We start from the raw sequence: 21,298 nt of genomic DNA on the forward strand, positions 1-21,298 counted from the left end.
TGGAGATCCATCCACTATTTGCATGCCACATCCCCTACAATAGAGTCAACTGAAGTAAATTAAGAAAGGTACTGTATGATGCCTCAGCTGTCTCCACGCTTTATACCATGAACTGTTGCCCAGCAGAGAGCAAACAGATGATGGTGCCAACCTCTTTGCCTCTACTTGGAAAGAATATTGGACAAAAGAAAGACCATGCTGCTCAGAGGAATTGTGGAAGTGACAAAACGTGGTCTGACTACAACAGTTTTTGTAGGCAACATATCTGAGAAAGCTTTTGATATATTAATCAGACAGTTACTTGTGAAATGTGGCTTGGTTTTAAGCTGGAAGAAAGCTCAAGGAGCTTCAGGAAAATTGCAAGCATTCGGCTTTTGTGAGTACAAAGAACCAGAATCTACTCCGTGTGCATTAAGGTTATTGCATGAACTTCACGTGGGAGGCAGAAAGCTGCTTGTAAAAGTAGATGCAAAGACCAAAGCCCAGCCGGATGAATGGAATGCCAAAAAGAAAGGAGTGAATGGAGATACAAAACAGAGGAGTCAGCAGATGATATTGTGGATGAGGAAACCTAGAACAGAGAGCAGATCATAAAGGGAGCAATAGAAGGATTAGTAAGCCAATAATCAAGTGAACTAAATGCACCTTCTCAAGGTCAAGGTGCACATCCTAGAAAGAAGAAAAAGGAAAGGAAAGAGAAAAGTGTGAAAGAGAAGGAACATGGGATAAAGAGAGAGAAAGAAGGCAGGACTGTGAGAGAAGCAATGATCGAAGCTTATCCCAGAGCTGTCAGAACCACTTCCTGCAGCTGCAGAGTCAACTCATACAAGCAGAGTAATCCCCCCCTTCCCTTGTCAGGAAAGACATTATACCACAAGAGTTAGAAATCCTCTACAGTGATTAAATCTTTAGACCTGAATGAGACATCTTAAAACTTACAATGCTGTGGATGTCTATAGAGTAGTTGAGGAATATTTTGATTAAGCATTCTATGTTATATGTGAAAATAAGTGACTTGCATATGTCATGAAGCTACCTCATGTGTGCCTCACTTAAAGTAAACACAAAGTTAGACTCAAATTTCAGACTCTCCGTTTTTTCCTTGAAATTAGTTTTGTTTTGAAGTTACAAAACATGACAGTAAAGAATGCAGGAAATTGGGATTATCTGGATGGGCAACATGGTGGGTATGAACTGCTTGAGCTGAAGGACCTGCATCATGTTATATTGCTCTATAATGCTATAATTAGTTAGCACTGATAGTAGTCTCTAGGCTCCAAATGGTGGTTATAGTGTATGGTAGGCAATTAATTAAGAAAGAATTGGGAAATTACTTGAATCATTGCATAATTTGGACAATGAGATTTGTAAGAGTAGCTTAAAAGATATGCGAGTCAGATTCAGAGCAGCTTCTTAGAACTATATGTGTGGAACCAATTAGAGGACAGGCTATTTTAGATCTGATTAAGTGTAATGAGATGGTATTAAATAATAATACATAGTAAAGGACTATCTGAGACGGGAGTTCATATCACGAAAGAATTCCATAATCAGTTAATAGTTTCTATGAATATATAAAAAGGACCAGAGTAGCTAAGGTTGAGATTAGGGAATTAATCATGGGAATTAAGGAAACGTTGGAGACTTTGGACAAATATTTTGTATCTGTCTTCAAGTGGAAGCCATTAAAAGTATCAGTGGAGGCTGAATTATTTGTGATGGAGATAGACAAAATTTTGTTAAGTGGAAGCGGGAAATGAGAATGAGAGATAAGCAGGATAAGCAGAGACGGCAACATGGTTTTTGCCAATTTCTTATATAAGTGGGCTTTGGTCCATTCCTTCAGAAGCCTCTGCAAACCCTATTACTAAAATCGTATTGCCAAAATAATTCAAATTCCATTTAAAAATTAGCAATGTTGAAATAATAACGACAAAAGAAACCTACTGTATCAACTAATTATGCAAAGATTTGCCCTATTTAAGTGCCTTCCAGTTAGGCTGTTTTTCAATGCAGTGCCCTGACTGTACCTGCAGCCAGGCGGCTGTGTTCTGCTTGACTGAGTGTGGACAGATGTCTGTGAGTAGTTCTGGAGCTGGTGCTTGTTATTGCTCAGCATGGGGGGCTGTGGTGAGGGAGTTGTCGGAGGACTTGGAGAGAAGCGAAATGTGAACATCCTCAGTGTTCTGTGAGGCTAGTGCGAAGCAGGTTGTACAACTGGCACAGATGAATTGGCTGCAGTATGCTCCTGGTTGTTCTCGAAGAATAGCAACCTGCAGTGCTTGTGGCTGCCTGGAAGTGGTCTCCACATGGAAACTGGAACTGTTCTGTCAGGATCGCCCCATGTGTTAATCAAACCCACCTGCCTCTAAATGGTGATGGTGGCAATGAACTGTGAGATGCATGAGATAAACTCCCCCATTCTTCTTGGCATCTATTCCATTCCATCAGACTCTTTAACAAGATGCCAAACATTTCGACATGCACCTTTATCAGCATGTGGACTCCCTACTGCAGTACCATAATTGGCCCTGATTCTAGTGCGCAGTTGTGCCATCCGAGGACCTGGGGCATTAAATTCCCCATGCTTCTGGCCTAACTGCAAGGATGCAGCTGCTCAAGCCCAGGCATCATAGTCTCAGAGATCAGGGTTCAGTCGAGTTCACGTTCAAATTTAATTATCATTCAACCATACATGAACATAGCTGAATGAAAGAGTTTTGCTCTGAGTGCAAAACACATGGCCGACAAAAACTGCACATGGTACAAATAGCACATATGATTATGATTTCAGGAAAACATGCAGTCGTAATGAAAAAAAAATAAAGCCCAAATCCCTGAGAGGCATGACTGTAGATTGATGGTTAGACATCCTGGTCCAGCTTGTTCTTCCACTGAGTGAACAATAGAGGGCAGTATCGAGCAAATACTGGAGAGCAGCACCTACGGAGGAGCCAGCTCCCAACCTGTATGGATCCCAGTACACCCACTGAGGGTACTAATCTCTCTCTCACCACCTCTGGCATCTCCATCCCTGGGGGACGACAACAGGTGACCCTGTGGCGAGGGCCTAGACCTTGCCACAACCAAGACAACACAGCTCCCCCACGATCGGTCTTGTCAATGAACCAGCAAACTGGACTTGCAGCACTCCACATACAAATGTCCAACAAGGCCTCGCGATCAAGACAATCACTCACTCGGTTTGTGAGACTAGCTATAGAAATTCTTCCTCACCTCAATGTTCAATGTTGTGGCTTCTCGAGGCATTGTTCACTTTGTACATAAGCTAATTTTTATATCATTTCTTACATGGGTTAATTTGGAATTCGACTTGAAGCACATCCATCTCCATCCATTCTTTATTTTCCCCTGAAACAGCAATATCTGTGAGTTAAGTTTTGTTGATATTGGTAAACATTTAGTAAATATATTTTGAAGAAGGTATTACGTTGATCACTTGTTGTAATTAAGATATCATTATGCCATGAGTTTACATGGCATAGTTGTGGAGTGTGGCGTGTGTGCATTACCTTGGTTAACACTGATTGCGAGAATAATCTTTAGTATTAGTGTATTTAGGCATGTGATGATTCTATATTGAATTTAATACGTATTTTACTTAACTTGCTGCCGTTTCACAAGTAAGATCTCACTTTTACATCCTGAATCTCAGATGATTTTTGTGTAGGTGTTTAAGTCAGCACTACGAGGGCAATCGAGTTATTACACTATTACTGTGCTAGCGACACGGGTTCAATTCCTGCCACTGCCTGTAAGGAGTTTGTACCTTCTTCCCATGGCCATGTGGGTTTCCTCTGGGTGCTCTGGTTTCCTCCCACATTCCAAAGAACATTAGTTAATCACATGGGTGTAATTGGGTGGTGTGTCTCATTGGGCCAGGAAGACCTGTTACCGTGCTGTATCTCTAAATGTTAGTTAATAAAATTTGACTGCAGCAAATTGCCAGTAGTATCATAAATACAAACGTTGGTAAATCTGGGAGGAGTTGATGGGAATGTGGAGAGAACAATTGAGATATAGAGGATTAGTGTAAATAGATATTTGATGGTCATTGCTGAAGAGCCAGTTCTGTGCTGTATTTCCTTACTAGTGGTAGGTATCTCCCCTAAAAAACACATGTCCCTAATCTAGCTCGTCTACCTTCTTGGCTTCAGTACTTAAGTTGATGCTGTGTAGTACCAGCTCAATAACACGACATGGGTCTTCCCAGCTCTGCCTTTCCTGAGCAGAACGAGACTCTTGCAACATAAGTGGTTTCTGGACTGAAACTGTCTCCTGAGAAATGGAACGATAAAGCAAAATTAAGGACATAGTCAGGCAGAGGGCAATGTGTTCTTGGACAGACTGGCTAAACACATTCAGACTGAAATAGACTGACTGTTCATTTCTCTAAGAGATAAGGTACCAGCAAATATTTGAGATATGGAGACCCAAAAGACTGCAGGTGCTGGAATCTGGAACAACACACAAGATGGTTTGTCTACCACCCCATGAGCGTCCACATCCAGCACATCATTCTCTGTAACTTCCGCCACCTTCAACAGGATGCCACCCCTAATCACATCTCTCCCTCCTCTCCCTCCCCACAACTCTCTGCTTTCCACAGAGATCATTCTCTTATGTGACTTCCTCGTCCACTAGTCCCTCCTGAAATTTATCCCTGCAAGTGAGACTACACTTTCCCCTACAGATCCTCCCTCACCACCATTCAGGAACCCCAATAGGTGAGGTGACATTTCACTTCTGAGCTTCTCAGGGTCATTGACTCTTTCTCCCTCTCCCTCTTTTCTCTTCCCTTTCTGGCTTCCCTTTCTCTCCTCTTTTCCTCATCTGCCCTTCACCTCCCTTTGGTCCCCTTCCTCCTCCCCTTTCTGCCTTGGTCCTCTGTGCTCTCTTGTCAGATTCCTACTTCTTTATCCCTTCATCTCTTCCACCTATCACCACCCATCCACCTTCCCACACACCCAGTCTCACGTATCACCTGCCAGCTTGTACTCCTTCCCCTTCCCCACCTTCCTATTCTGGCATCTTTTCCAGTCCTAATAAAAGGTCTTGCCCGAAATGTCGACTGTCTATTCCTCACCATCGATGCTGCCTGGCTTGCTGAGTTCTTCCAGCGTTTTGTGTGTGTTGCTCTAGATTCCCAGCATCTGAAGAATCTCTCGTCTTGATAGATACTGCACAAACCTGACAGGTCAGACTGCATCTATGGAGGGAAATGGACAGCCCGCATTTTGGGTCATTCTGGACGTATGAGAGGTGCTGTTGTCTCCTTTGATTTGTGTGAGCAGCTGCTTGCTTTTGTGTGTGAGTGTGCTCAGGATATGCTAAGGAGAAAGGCATAAATGGGGAGGCAGTTGGAGCAATGGTCGCCACTGTGTGCTTTGACATCTGAGTGGTGTGTGAGTGTTGCTTCTGGTTGCGTCTGAAAGCATGTTAGCTAAGTATATTCTGAGTGCTTGACACTCACCTAAGTTTGCTTTGTTAGCTGCGGGGTGAATTGGTGCTAAGGGACACATCATAAGACATATTTTGATGTTAGGTCTGGGTAGCCTCTTGCTCACTATCAGATCCATAAGGATGTCAGGATTTTCAGAGACATGGAAGCTGATAAGTGCAGTGGGGATGGGATTGAGCAGATGATCCCTCATTGGCAGCAATTTCCTGAAAAATCACAGTAACGCAAACATGAGCAAAAAGGCTGATGTCAACAAGCAGAGGGAAAGACCTTCAGGGACCCAGGTCTGATCTTCAGGACCCATGCAGATTGTCGATTATGATAGAGTTGGCCATTAAAAATGGACACACAGTTTTATACTTGGCTTGGTCAAACCCTGGTTGTTTCAAAGGTACAATTTAATGTCAGGGAAATGTATACAAGATACATCCTGAAATGTTTTTACTTCGCAACCATCCATGAAAACAGAGGAGTGCCCCAAAGATTAGTAATTGTGGCACATTAGTAATTGGGGCACAGTAACCCAAAGCCCCCTCCCCCAGCTCCCTCCTCCCGCGCGTAAGCAGTAGCAAGCAATAATCCCCCTTCCCCCCACTGGCAAATAAAAGCATTGGCACCTGCCAACGAGCACTCAAGTGTGAGCAAAGCGATGGAAAGGACACAGACTTGCAGTTACCCCAAAGACTTGGTGTTTCACCCGGTATTTGACATACCACAGGCTCTCTCTCTCTCCGATAAGGGAGAAAGAGGTGTCTCCAAAAGGGTACAATGAAAATCCATCATGGAGGGTTAGCACAACTAGTTAGGAGGCAGTTGAGATTTAGGAATGCAAGTAAGCACGTTGTTAAAAACTGGAAGGTAAATTCCAAAAAGGCAATCAAAATGCTGAGCATCTTAAAGGGGAAAATTCTTAGTATCTAATCTTTAAGAGTGACCATAATATGGTGGAATTCTTCATTAAGATGGAGAGTGACATAGTTAATTCAGAAACAAAGGTTCTGAACTTAAAGGGGGGTAACTTTGAAGGTATGATACGTGAATTAGCTAAGATTGACTGGCAAATGACACTTAAAGGGTTGACGGTGGATATGCAATGGCAAGCATTTAAAGATCGCATGGATGAACTACAACAATTGTTCATCCCAGTTTGGCAAAAGAATAAATCAAGGAAGGTAGTGCACCCGTAGCTGACAAGGGAAATTAGGGATAGTATCAATTCCAAAGAAGAAGCATACAAATTAGCCAGAAAAAGTGGCTCACCTGAGGACTGGGAGAAATTCAGAGGTCAGCAGAGGAGGACAAAGGGCTTAATTAGGAAGGGGAAAAAAGATTATGAGAGAAAACTGGCAGGGAACATAAAAACTGACTGTAAAAGCTTTTATAGATATGTGAAAAGAAAAAGATTGGTTAAGACAAATGTAGGTCCCCTACAGACAGAAACAGGTGAATTGATTATGGGGAGCAAGGACATGGCAGACCAATTGAATAATTACTTTGGTTCTGTCTTCACTAAAGAGGACATAGATGATCTTCCGGAAATAGTAGGGGACAGAGGGTCCAGTGAGATGGAGGAACTGAGGGAAATACATGTTAGTAGGGAAGTGGTGTCAGGTAAATTGAAGGGATTAAAGGCAGATAAATCCCCAGGGCCAGATGGTCTGCATCCCAGAGTGCTTAAGGAAGTAGCCCAAGAAATAGTGGATGCATTAGTGATAATTTTTCAAAACTCTTTAGATTGTGGACTAGTTCCTGAGGATTGGAGGGTGGCTAATGTAACCCCACTTTTTAAAAAAGGAGGGAGAGAGAAACCAGAGAATTATAGACCAGTTAGCCTAACATCGGTGGTGGGGAAACTGCTAGAGTCAGTTATCAAAGATGTGTTAACAGCACATTTGAAAAGCAGTGAAATCATCGGACAAAGTCAGCATGGATTTGTGAAAGGAAAGTCATGTCTGACGAATCTCATAGAATTTTTTGAGGATGTGACTTGTAGAGTGGATAGGGGAGAACCAGTGGATGTGGTATATTTGGATTTTCAAAAGGCTTTTGACAAGGTCCCATACAGGAGATTAGTGTGCAAACTTAAAGCACACGGTATTGGGGGTATGGTATTGATGTGGATAGAGAATTGGTTGGCAGACAGGAAGGAAAGAGTGGGAATAAACAGGACCTTTTCAGAATGGCAGGCAGTGACTAGTGGGGTACCGCAAGGCTCAGTGCTGGGACCTCAGTTGTTTACAATATATATTAATGACTTGGATGAGGGAATTAAATGCAGCATCTCCAAGTTTGCGGATGACACGAAGCTGGGCGGCAGTGTTAGCTGTGAGGAGGATGCTAAGAGGATGCAGGGTGACTTGGATAGGTTAGGTGAGTGGGCAAATTCATGGCAGATGCAATTTAATGTGGATAAATGTGAAGTTATCCATTTTGATGGCAAAAACAGGAAAACAGATTATTATCTGAATGGTGGCCGATTAGGAAAAGGGGAGGTGCAACGAGACCTGGGTGTCATTATACACCAGTCATTGAAAGTGGGCATGCAGGTACAGCAGGTGGTGAAAAAGACGAATGGTATGCTGGCATTTATAGTGAGAGGTTTCGAGTACAGGAGCAGGGAGGTACTACTGCAGTTGTACAAGGCCTTGGTGAGACCACACCTGGAATATTGTGTGCAGTTTTGGTCCCCTAATCTGAGGAAAGACATCCTTGCCATAGAGGGAGTACAAAGAAGGTTCACCAGATTGATTCCTGGGATGGCAGGACTTTCATATGAAGAAAGAATGGATGAACTGGGCTTGTACTCGTTGGAATTTAGAAGATTGAGGGGGGATCTGATTGAAACGTATAAGATCCTAAAGGGATTGGACAGGCTAGATGCAGGAAGATTGTTCCCAATGTTGGGGAAGTCCAGAATGAGGGGCCACAGTTTGAGGATAGAGGGGAAGCCTTTTAGGACTGAGATTAGGAAAAATTTCTTCACACAGAGAGTAGTGAATCTGTGGAATTCTCTGCCACAGGAAACAGTTGAGGCCAGTTCATTGGCTATATTTAAGAGGGAGTTAGATATGGCCCTTGTGGCTACGGGGGTCAGGGGGTATGGAGGGAAGGCTGGTGCAGGGTTCTGAGTTGGATGATCAGCCATGATCATACTGAATGGCGGTGCAGGCTCAAAGGGCCGAATGGCCAACTCCCGCACATATTTTCTATGTTTCTATGTTTCTATGTTTAGGGCTAACTTAAAGTAGGTAGACACAGTCACTAAATTTAAGATGCTTTTAAACAGATACTTGAATAGGCAAGGCATATGGACATAGTGCGGGCAAATGGGATTACTGTAGATGGGCCAAATAGTCATCATAGGCAATAGTCAGCTTAGGCATCCTGGGCTGAAAGGCCAGTTTCTATGCTGTACAACTCTGTGTCACTTACAAAATCAGAAACACTTCCCTGCTGCCTTTACAGGGAAAATCAACAACTGTTTTGCCTTAGTGGTTGTGGGTGTTGGATTAATTAGAATTTTTTAAAGTGACAATGATAGATTTTTGTAAATGTACCAAGGGATATAGAGCAAAAATTGATATCTGAATGGGAGCAGATCAGGCAAGATAGAATGGAGTGAAGGGCCAAGTGGTCCCTATAGGTAATGTTGTTCCTTTTTATGTAGATCATGTGGTGACAATTTAATTATACAAATGTCATGTGATGCTAAATCTAAATCAGATCGTTTACTGCAATTTCTAAATATATGCATTAAATTGAGTCCTAACTCTAATTACATGTAAGACACTGACAGCTAACTTTATAAGCAAGGTTTTTTTAACTGCAAACTCTAGCTAAATGTAGATTGTTTAGTATTAACTAATTTTACACAGACAACTCTGCTAATCTGGTGGATGGAGAGTATTTAGTGCTTGGTACAAATCTCAACGCAAAATTGCATATGCATAAACATAGTTTGGTGCTAATTCTAATACATATGTGCTTTACAGGCTGTATAGTGGGTAACTCTAGTATATGAAGACTCCTATTACTATCTCTATATGTAAACTCCAGTAGATATGGCTGGTTGGTGCTATCCCTAGGATGTACTGGTGTTTTAGTGTTATTTTTCAATTAGTGCTACTGCCTCACTGTTTTAGTGCCCCAGGTCCGATTCTGACTGTGTGGAGTTTGTATGACCCCTCTATTATAGAATGTGTTCCCTCCCTCATCCTAAAGACACAGTTTAATTGGCTACTGTAATTGCTCCTAGTACAGATAAGGTCTAAAATGATCAAAATGCATTAGTGGATGTGTAGGAGAGAATAGTTTGCAGGACTACAGAGGAATAAGGCAAGGGAGAACAGGGCTGGTGAAGTTGCTCGGCTATGCCAGAAGCTGGCACGGACTAAGTGGATGGATAACCTTCTTCTATGTCATTATAAGAATGCTATATATAGACAACCTGGTACTAATCCTATTACGTTCAGGCTGCACGTCGGTAGACTACCTAGTGCTATCTCTATTACAGAGAGGTTGGCAGTGCAAATTCCATTACATATAGGCTACCTAGTGCTAACTCTATTTTCCACAGACTACCTCATGCTTTCTCCTATAAACAGACTTCCTGGTGCTGCCTCCATACAAGCCCTATTATAAGTAGCCTCTTCATTAGGTGCAGGATTGGACCCAATGTGGACTTCTGCTGCTGTAGCCTTCCACCTCAAGGTTTGATGTGTTGAGTGTTCATTTTATCAAGGTAGCAGCTCCAGAGTTGCATGCAGTCAATGAGCAGATTGGCACCTACTCAGGTTAAGGCAGCCAAGTTTATTTGGCATGCAAATTGCCTGACAGCAAAGACTAAGTAGGCCGTCAACATGCCCTGCACTCACAATGACTAAAGCATCATTATACAACTGGAACTTCACCGGAGCAAGTTCTATTTTAACCTTTCCTCCTTCAGGGTCTCCATAACATCCCCCCTGCATGACTCTAGACAGAATCTCAGTCTCTGTCCCTGCCATAGACATGGAGCTCCTTTTGGATTTGGACCAGCAACCCTCTGATCTCCGTCCACTGTCAGCGGGTAGGCCCATGACTATAGCAGGTTTTGGTAGACACTGCTGTGACATCCAGCAATCCAATTGTGATGCACTAGAATTCCTCGGCCTTGCACAGATTGTGGGATGGTTTGGAAATTTATTAATCATATTCTCAACACTGCTGCTAGGGCACTAATAAAGATCAGGAAAATACATTTGCAAACATTTATTTGTTCAATAACTGGAAACTTATAAGCATATTGGCTTCTTCTGTGTAGATACAGTACAAAAGATCAATGGTGCAGGAAAATGGAACAACACACAAGATGCTGGAGGAACTTAGCAGGTCAGGCAGCATCTATGGAGGGAAATAGACAGCTGACATTTTGGGTTCTGGACTGAGATAGGGGGGAGATGACCAAAATTAAAAACTGGAAGGAAGGGATGGAGCAAGGACTAGCAGGTGAAGAGAATGGAAATCGGCCAGGAGATGATGGGTGGGGTTGACAAAGGGCTGAAGATGGTCGAAACTGATAGGATAAAGGTGCAACATAGAACCGTGAAGGAGGTGGGGAGAGCAGATGGGAATGGTAGGGAGGGGCAGATGGACTGCGTAGAAAGGGATAAAGAAACACGGTGATGTGGGGTGAATGTAGGAAGAGACAGACGGAAAACAATTTACTGGAAGTTGGTGAATTCAACATTCATGCTGTCAGATTATAAACTACCCAGGCAGAATATAAGGTGCTGAAGGTGTTACCTACGGTGCAAATTCCTTTAAGCGAGGGCAGAAGGGAAAATATGAGGCAGGATTCAAGATTTAAAGTGAAGGTGAAGGCCTGACCAGTTTCTCTGCTGTGCATTTGGTGAGCGGCTGCTGACAAGGTCAGTGGTGCGTGATGAAGCGCTCTGGACTCTGCGGCTCTTTGTGAGACCACAGCTGAATTCTAGCCGTAATGACAGGGCACGATGCCATCCGATGTGACTCCCCTGCCTAGATCGCCAAACCCCAGTGAGATTCATAGTGTTGAACGAGAGTTGCAGCCCCAATTTTCTTTCGGTTTATTGGCCTCTTCATTTGATCTAGTTTGTCACAATGTAAATGGAAGAGGCTCATGTAATGAATGGGGAATTACTGTATGTGGAGTGTTTGCTTTCCTATTAATTTATTCCACAACCTCTTCTTACTTCTTTCCAGTTGCATTCATCTGTGACGCGGATTCAGGTGCCAATGTTGGGCTTCAACTACTCATTTGCCCACATGTGTATTCTAAAGGACAATAAGATGTGCGTTCTGGATGATATTGTGCACGTGCTGGAGGAGCTCAGGGCTGCATGGGTGCAGAACCGCACGGGAATCATCATCAATTACCCAAATACCTACCTTAAAGATGGCCGAGAGGTCTTCATCGGGCATCAGCTTGGAGGAGTTACTCTGCAAAACAAAGACCGGGTGAAGTCTGCCCGGGCCATGCAAATCACTTACTACCTGCAAACCCGCAACTCTCTGAATGACTTGGTGGCGGAGAAGTGGGAGTCGACTTTTTGCGAGACCATTGAAAGTTTCCAGAAATCCAATAAGGAGCTGAAGCTCTATCCATTTACATCTTCATCGCTGAAGGAGGATTTTCAGAAGAGCAGTCATGTTTCGGAGTGGTACCTGGTGACCAGCCTGCTGGTGGTTTGGATTCTGGCCATGCTATGCTGTTCCATGCAAGACTGTGTTCGCAGCAAACCTTGGCTTGGACTCCTGGGTCTAGTGACTATGGCTCTGGCCACTCTCACCTCGGCAGGGATCATCAACTTAATGGGAGGAAAGTACAATTCCACCTTCCTGGGGATACCCTTCATTATTTTAGGTAAGTATGAAACTAATTGCCATCGATATACTGTTACGTTGAACCTTTACCATCCAGAAAGGGTTACTGTAAATTGTATATTTTTATCAACATTCACAACAGCTGTCGAAGGTACGTTTATTATCATACGCACCAGTACGTGCAAGTTAGGTGCACTGAAAAAATTAATTGCAGCAGCATCACAGGCTCATAGGATTAGTGGTGGTGGGGGGGCAACATTCATAAATTATACAAAATTACAGAAGAACACAGTTAAAACAAAAAAAAGTCGATTGCAATACAGTGTGGTCGTGGTACAACTATACTGAGGTGGTGCTTAGGGTTGTGGGACTTCAGGCTTCTGGCTACTTCCTGACTGACAGTAGCTTTGAGAAAATGGTATGGCCCAGATGCTGCTGATTTTTGGTGACAGATGCTCCCTTCCTGAGGCAGAAGCTCATGTAGATACTACTGTTAGTGGGGAGGGATGTGCCCAGGATGTATTGGGCTGAATCCACTACTTGTCGCATCTTCTTACACAGGAACATATCTGTGAGATTCTGTAGATGTGATCATTTTATTCAATTGTTATGGGTGATCTCATGGCACCAGCAATGTGGCTTCATTCCCGACTTAAGCTCCTGTGGAATTTGCATGTTCTCCCTGTCACTGCATGCATAGGCTTCCTCTGGCTGCTCTGGCTTCCTCTGGCTGCTCTGGATGCTCTGGCTGCTCTGGCTTCACCTGGCGGCTCTGGCTTCCCTGGTTTCCTCTGGCTGCTCTGGCTTCCTCTGGCCGCTCTGGTTTTCTCCCACATCCCAAAGACATGCAGGTTGGTGGATTAATTGGCTGCTGTAAATTGATTCCGTACTAAGTACATCAAAGAAATACAAAGGAAAACTGGATGCAAAAAATATCATGTTACAGAGAAAGTAAAGTGCAGGCACATAATTGCTGCAGACTTGCTGGGCCAATGGGCCTGAGTGAAATGATTTCAACTCTTAAAGAACCTACAGTTCTTGAGAGACTGTCTAACATTTGGGGACACAAATACAAAGAAAGAGATGAAAAGCCATTATCTCCTTGTTGGATCAAGGCAGATTAAAGGCATTAAAACATAATTGGAAATGAAAAGGCAGGAAGTTTTTAGTGGCAGAGAAACCTGGATTGCAGATGCAAACCACAGAAATAGTGGACAGGAGAACTTTGATAGAGTGGAATTTGTTCTACATTTAATGGTCGAAGCAGGAATTCTGTCAACATTCAACATCATCAGAATCATAATCAGGTTTAATATCACTGGCATATGATGTGAAATTTATTATCCTTGTGACACCAGTACAATGCAATACATGATAATATAGAAAATAAAATAAATAAGTAAATCAGCATACAGTATATATAAATAAGTATACAGTAAGTATATATATGTGTGTGTGTGTATATTAAATAGTTAAATTAAAAATAGTACAGAAACAGAAAAAATAAAAGTGAGGTAGTGTTTATGGCTTCAATGTCCATTTGGGAATTGTATGGCAGAGGGGAAGAAGCTGTTCCTGGATCACTGAGTGTGTGCCTTCGGGCTTCTGTACCTCCTCCCTGATGGTAACAATGAGAAGTGGGCATGTCCTGGGTGATGGGGTCCTTAATGATTGCCACCACCTTTCTGAAACACCACTCCTTGAAGATGTCTTGGACATTATGGGGGCTAGTACCCAAGATGGAACTGACTAATTTTACAACTTTCTGTAGTTTATTTTGATTCTGTGTAGTAGCCCTCCCCCTCTTACCAGACAGTGATGCAGCCTGTCAGAATCATCTCCATGGTATGTCTGTAGAAGTTTTTGAGTGTCTTAGGTGGAAAACCAAATCTCCTCAAACTCCTAATAAAATATAGCTGTTGTTTTGCCTTCTTGATAGCTGCATCAATATGTTGGGATCAGGTTAGATCCTCAGAGATATTGATACATAGGAGCTTGAAGCTGCTCACTCTCACCACTTCTGATCCCTCTGTGAGGATTGCTTCATATTCCCTTCTCCTACTCTTTCTGAATTTCACAATCAGCTCTTTGATTTTACTGATTTGCTGCGACACCACTCAACTAGCTGGTATATCCCTCTCTTGTACGCCCGCTCATCTGCATCTGAGATTCTGCCGACAATGGTTGTATCATCAGCAAATTTATAGATGGCATTCGAGCTGTGTCTAGCCACACAGTCAGGGTGTAGAGAGAGCAGAGCAGTGGGAGCTGTGTCTAGCCACACAGTCATGGGTGCAGAGAGAGCAGAGCAGTGGGAGCTGTGTCTAGCCACACAGTCACGGGTGCAGAGAGAGCAGAGCAGTGGGAGCTGTGTCTAGCCAGTCATGGGTGCAGAGAGAGTAGAGCAGTGGGAGCTGTGTCTAGCCACACAGTCATGGGTGTAGAGACAGCAGAGCAGTGAGAGCTGTGTCTAGCCACACAGTCATGGGTGCAGAGAGAGCAGAGCAGTGGGAGCTGTGTCTAGCCACACAGTCACGGGTGCAGAGAGAGCAGAGCAGTGGGAGCTGTGTCTAGCCACACAGTCACGGGTGCAGAGAGAGCAGAGCAGTGGGAGCTGTGTCTAGCCAGTCATGGGTGCAGAGAGAGTAGAGCAGTGGGAGCTGTGTCTAGCCACACAGTCATGGGTGTAGAGAGAGCAGAGCAGTGAGAGCTGTGTCTAGCCACACAGTCATGGGTGCAGAGAGAGTAGGGCAGTGGGAGCTGTGTCTAGCCACACAGTCATGGGTGCAGAGAGAGCAGAGCAGTGGGAGCTGTGTCTAGCCACACAGTCATAGGTGCAGAGAGAGCAGAGCAGTGGGAGCTGTGTCTAGCCACACAGTCATGGGTGCAGAGAGAGCAGAGCAGTGGGAGCTGTGTCTAGCCACACAGTCATGGGTGCAGAGAGAGCAGAGCAGTGGGAGATGTGTCTAGCCACACAGTCACGGGTGCAGAGAGAGTAGAGCAGTGGGCTCAGCACACAGAGGTGCACCACTATTGATCATCAGTGAGGAGGAGTTATTGATACCAATTTGCACAGATTGTGGTCTTCTGGTTAGGAAATTGAGGATCCAATTGCAGAGGGAGATACAGAGGTCCAAATTCTGTAGCTTATCGACTAGTACTGTAGGAATGATGGTGTTAAGTTCTGAACTATAGTCAATGATCTGCATCCTGACATAAGTGCTTGTATTGTTCAGGTGATCTAGGCGGTGTGAAGAGCCAGTGAGATTGCATCTGCTATAGACCTGTTGTGGTGATGAGCAAACTGCAGTGGGTCCAGGTCCTTGCTGAGACAGGAGTTGATTCTAACCATGACCAACATCTCAAAGCATTTCAGCACCATAGATGTGAGTGCTAATGGACGATAGTCATGAAGACAGCTCACACTGCTCTTCTTGGGCACTGGTATAAGTCTTACCATTTTGAACAGGTGGGAACTTCCAACCATGGCAATCATTATTTATTATTAGATGGATAACAGGAAAATGTGCTGATGGGATTTGAATTTACTGCTGGAAAGTTCCACAAACAGGAAAATGGAGCTGAGGTCAAGATTCATGTAGGCTTATGAGGATGCTGCCAGAACTTGAGAGCCTGTGTTATAGGGAGAGGTTGAGCAGGCTGAGACATTATTTCTTGGAACATAAGAGATTGAGAGTGACCTCGTAGAGGTGTACAAAATCATGAGCGGTATAGCTAGGATGAACACATATAGTCTCTTGCCTAGAGTAGGGAAACTAAAAATGAGAGGCCATAAGGTCAAAGTGAGAGGTGAAAGTTTTAACAGGGACCTGAGGGGCAACTTCTTCATCCAGAGGGTATTGAGTATTTGGCATGTCAAAAAATGCACTCAAAACCTTCTGTAGTTATACCGTGGAGAGCATTCTGACAGGCTGCATCATTGTCTGGTATGAGGGGCTACTGCACAGGACCGAAAGAAGCTGCAGAAGGTTGTAAATCTAGTCAGCTCCATCTTGAGTACTAACCTACAAAGAACCCAGGGCATCTTCAGGGAGCAGTGTCTCAGAAAGGCAGCGTCCATTATTAAGGACCTCCAGCACCCAGGGCATGCCTTTTTCTCACTGTTACCATCAGGTAGGAGATACAGAAGCCTGAAGGCACACACTCAGCGATTCAGGAACAGCTTCTTCCCCTCTGCCATTCGATTCCTAAATGGACTTTGAAGCTTTGGACACTACTCACTTTTTTTATATACAGTATTTCTGTTTGTGCACATTTTAAAATAATCTATTCAATATACATAATTGATTTACTTGTTTATTTATTATTATGTTTTATTTTATTTATTATTATTATTTTTTCTCTCTCTGCTATATTACGTATTGCATTGAACCACTGCTGCTCAGTTAACAAATTTCACTCCAGCTGCCGGTGATAATAAACCTGATTCTGATTCTGATAACATTTCAAAACCACCTGGAGAGGAAGGTTTCAGAGAGATAAGAGCCAAACACAGGGAAGTGAGACAGGCTTGGTGGGCACCATGGTTGCTATGGACAAGAACAGAAGGGCCTATTTCCATGTTGTGGCTCTAAGATCAGGTCAGCCATGGTCACCTAGAGTGTATCTAGTGTAGCTGTTTGTTTGCTTGTTGTATTTCTATGCATGTAATTTGTATTTTCTGTTTAGTAGAACCTGGAGTATGAATGGTTCCTGTGCACTTTTATCTGTATAACTTATTGAATTTGCTGCACTCTGCTCTGAGTTGGAAGAGCACAGTCAAGCCACACTCCCAAACATAGGTTTCTAATGGTTGGCATCACTCCAGCCATTGCTGAGGCAGCACAGCACAATTGCAGGTCACGTCTTTCAGATGGGATATTTATATCATGTAAAGTAAAAAATATATATTGGCACTCTTGAAAGAATAGCAGGTGACTTTCCCTGATGGTAGGAGATTTTACCTGTCAAAACACAGCATTATTAAAAGCAAATAACTAGTTTCTGTTGTTGGCACAACTGTGTGTAGCACAGAACAACCCCTCAATTGTAGAGTCATAGAATTATAGAAATGCACAGCACAGAAACAGGGTCTACAGCCCAGCTGGTTTGTGCTGAAACATTTAAATTGTCTAGTCCCACTGACTGCACCCAGGCCATAGCCTCCATAACCCTGCCATCCATGTACCCATCCAAATTTCTCATAAACATTTTTTGTGCCCGCCCCAAAAAAAGACGGTGATGACTTAGTACAAGTCTTAAGTTGCAAAATGCCTTTGAATGAACTCTCAATTCGAGACTTGCCCAAACAAATTTATTATTTTGAAAGTCTATGTTCTTGAATGAATGATAATTGTAGTTAGTCATCTTAATATTTCTAAATGTTAGCTAATGTACTGGAGTTAAGCTGTTCAGAAAGTTGACAAGTATATTCAGCGGTGTGAAATGGGTGGCCTGTGGCTTTTTACAACCACGGGTACTGGGTAACTTTCCAAGGGGCGTTTGGGTATAGTAAGAGTGACTTCGCTATAAAGGGTTTTGCACAATGACCCTAAACATTTGTAACTTCCTCAGGCCACCGCTACAGATTCGTTAACCATGTATTTTGAGTATGCTCACAAAGAAGTTGCCAATTACATTCATTGATAAATGGACAACACTTAGCTGCACAAAGAAGTACAGGCGGGAGGGTGGAAGAAAAGTAAGGAAACTCTTTGATTACTGTTTTTAAAGGAGTTGAGAGGGTAATGTAGGAACGACATCTCTGAGATGGGGGAGCAACATTGATAGTGATGATGAATGAGACAGTGGCTACCTGTATTCATCCCTGGTGGTTACTGAGATGAACCTGAAACTTCTATACCATCAGTTAGTGAAGCTGAACCCCATCTCCAAAACAAGCCCCGGTGTCTGCCCCCAGAGTAAATGAAATACACCAGCTCAAACTGAGGCATGAATTTCCATCCCCATGCCAGTCAGTGCTGAGGCGGAGAGAGGATGGGGTGGGGGCTGGCGGGAGAAAGGGAGGTGAAAGAGAGATGGAACTGTGACGGGGGAGTGAGTAGAGAGTAAAGGGGCTGAGGAGGGAGGGAGGGAGTGAGCAGGGAGGGAAGGGGAGAAAGGCAAGGAAATTGAGGAAGGAGGTTGGGTGGGGCGTGAGGGCTGAGGGGAAGGGAAAAAGAAGGAGATAGGGAGTAGGGTTGAGTGGGTAAGACAGAGTTATGAGAATGTAATATTTGTTACTCTATGTAGGGGTGGGGGGAAGGCGGAGTATGAATGTACTTAGAATATGTGCATATTCATCTGTCTGAGTGAAGGATTCTAATGCGAGGTCCTGGAATGAAGTTCTCTCTAGATGCTGCTTGTCCCACTGCTCCTTCCGGCATTACCTTCTTTATTTGATGTATAGACATTTTCACTCCTGAGAAATGCAGTGGATATTGGAAGGTATTCTAGTGGGAAAGGATGTATACATATTTGAACAGACAGCTCATCTCGGGAGACTTTACATAGCTTTGTGCATGAAAGCTCGTGTCTAAAAAGTCTTAGAGTTTTTTGAGGAGCTTACCAGGAAAATTGATGAAGGACAGGTAATGGACTTTGTCTAAATGAATTTTAGCAAGGTCTTTGACAAAGTCTCACATGGGATGCTAGTCGAGAAAGTTCAGCCACTTGACAACCAGAAACTTGGTTTGAAATGTTGACTTTGTGGGAGAGGCCAGAAAGTGAAGCAGATGGTTGCCTGTCTGGCTGGAGGTCTGTAGCAAGTGGTGTGATGTAGAGATCAGTGCTGGGTCCGTTGTTGCTGGTCATCTATATTAATGACCTGGATGATAATGTGGTAAACTGGATCAGCAAATTTGTAAATGACACCAAGCTTGGGGTTGTAGTGGACTGTGAGGATTGCTATCAAATCTTGCAGTGGGATATGGACCAACTAGAAAAATGGGCTGAAAAATGTCAGATTGAATTAATGGAGATATGTGAGAGGTGTTGCATTCTGGGAGGACCAACCAGGACAGGACATACACAGTGAACGGTAGGGCACTGAGGAGTGCAGTAGATCAAAGGAATCAGGGAGTTCAGGTCCATAATCCATCGAAAGTAATGATACAGATAGATAGGGTTGTAAAAACAGCTTTCGGCATATTGGCCTTCATAAATCAGAGCACTGAGTACAGGAGTTGGGTGTTATGTTGATGTTAGTGAGGCCTAATTTGGAGTACTGTGTGCACTCTATTTACCTACCTACAAGAAAGATGTCAATAAGATTGCAAGAGTACAGAGAAAAATTACAAGAATGTTGCCAGGACTTTGAGGACCTGAATTATAGGGAAATATTGAATAGGTTAGGACTCTTTCCCCCAGAGTGAGGAAGAATGAGGGAGATCTGATAGATGTATAGAAAATTACAAGGGGTATAGATGAAAGATTTTAAGTTGAGCTTTTTTGTCACATGTACAGTACATCAAAGCATTGTAGGCTTTTCCCACTGAAGTTTGGGCAAGACCATAACCAGAAGTCATGACTTAAAGGTGAAAGGTGAAATATTTAAGGACAACCTCGTGAGAGTGTGGGATGAACTGCCAGCAGAAGTAGTGGATGTGGATTCGATTTCAACATTTAAGAGTAGTTTGGATTAGTACAAGAACCTATCGACCTCCACTTTAAATATAGCTAATGACCTGGCCACCACAGCTGTCTGTGGCAATCAATTCCACAGATTCACCACCCTCTGGATAAAGAAATTCCTCTTCATCTTTGTTCTAAAGGGCCATCCTTGTATTCTGAGGCTATGCCCTCTGGTCCTAGACTCTTCTAATATTGGAAATACCCTCTTCACATCCATTCTGTGTAGGCTTTTCAAAATTCGGTAGGTTTCAGTGAGGTACCCCACCATTCTTCTAAACTCCAGCAAAAACATGCCCAGAGCCATTAAACCCTCTTCATATGTTAATCCTTTCATTCCTGGCACCATTCTCATGAACCTCCTCTGGACTCTCTCCAATGTCAGCACATCCTTCCTCAGATATGGGGCCCAAAATGTGGACTGACCAATGCTTCAGAATGATATCCTTGCTCTTATATTCTGGTTCGCTTGAAATGTTAGCATTTCTGTAATAAGTTTTATTACAGAAAGCTAATAGCAGAGCTACATGTGAAATCAGTTCAACCTCAGGCAGAACAAAGACTTTTCTCCAAATGTAAGGGACTTGCCTGATGGAATACTCTCTACATGACGCCTATGAAATGCTTTTCAGTTTCTTGTTAAAACTCCATCAATTTCTCCCAAAGCAGCATGTTCTGTTATTTAAAAGGAGAAGGGCAGCAGATGGTACGGACCTAACCTCCAGGAAAGGCCTTTCCAAATTACATGCCACCCAGTTTAAATTATGTTCTGTTCCTTCATCATTATAAAGTCTAAACACTGGAACTCCCTACCCTACTTTCACAGGATCTGCTGGTCCAAGAATGTGACCAGTTAAAATACCTCCAAAGACAAATAAGTGTTGGTCTGGTTACTGATGTCAATAATTTTAAATGAATGAGATAAAAATCCTTGCTATCTAGCCTTCCCACAATCCTTGTTGTGAGTTGCCCGATATTTATCCTGAATGAGGAACTTGTACTTTGGGAATATAATGGTTCAAGAGACTCGAACCTGAGAGATCCCAATAAATGAATATATAATGGCAATTTATGGCACAGGAAATTGATGGTGTAGTGGCAGTGAAGGAGATCTAAGGTTACAACCTCTAGTTCAATCTGGAAAGTGGGCAAAGGAATGGCAGGTGCAATTTCAGTCAGACAACTGGAAAATGATAGATTTTGTGAAGTTTAACCAGGGCAGGACTTACATAGTGAATGGAAGGGTCCTGGGACTTTTGTAGAACAGAAAGACCTAGGGGTACAAGCACATATTTCTCCCCAGTCCCAGCAACATCCTTTTGAATCTTTTTTGTACCCTGCCTA

General features: G+C 43.3%; 1 protein-coding gene across 2 annotated transcripts in view; it reads left to right on the top strand.

Moving 5' to 3' along the window:
* ptchd1 (patched domain containing 1) overlaps positions 1-21,298 on the top strand; it is an 88,487-nt gene that overhangs the window by 32,314 nt on the left and 34,875 nt on the right. The window contains exons 1-2 of one of the 2 annotated variants that reach the window (XM_072260851.1): positions 10,783-10,852; positions 11,705-12,365. In XM_072260851.1, the coding sequence (XP_072116952.1) occupies positions 11,738-12,365 (628 nt within the window). In that variant the 5' untranslated portion in view covers positions 10,783-10,852; positions 11,705-11,737. Of the gene's footprint in view, positions 1-10,782; positions 10,853-11,704; positions 12,366-21,298 lie in introns of those variants that run through there. The other variant, XM_072260850.1, reaches the window with a different exon arrangement.

Source organism: Mobula birostris, chromosome 6 (genome assembly GCF_030028105.1).
Source record: "Mobula birostris isolate sMobBir1 chromosome 6, sMobBir1.hap1, whole genome shotgun sequence".
Taxonomy (NCBI): domain Eukaryota; kingdom Metazoa; phylum Chordata; class Chondrichthyes; order Myliobatiformes; family Myliobatidae; genus Mobula; species Mobula birostris.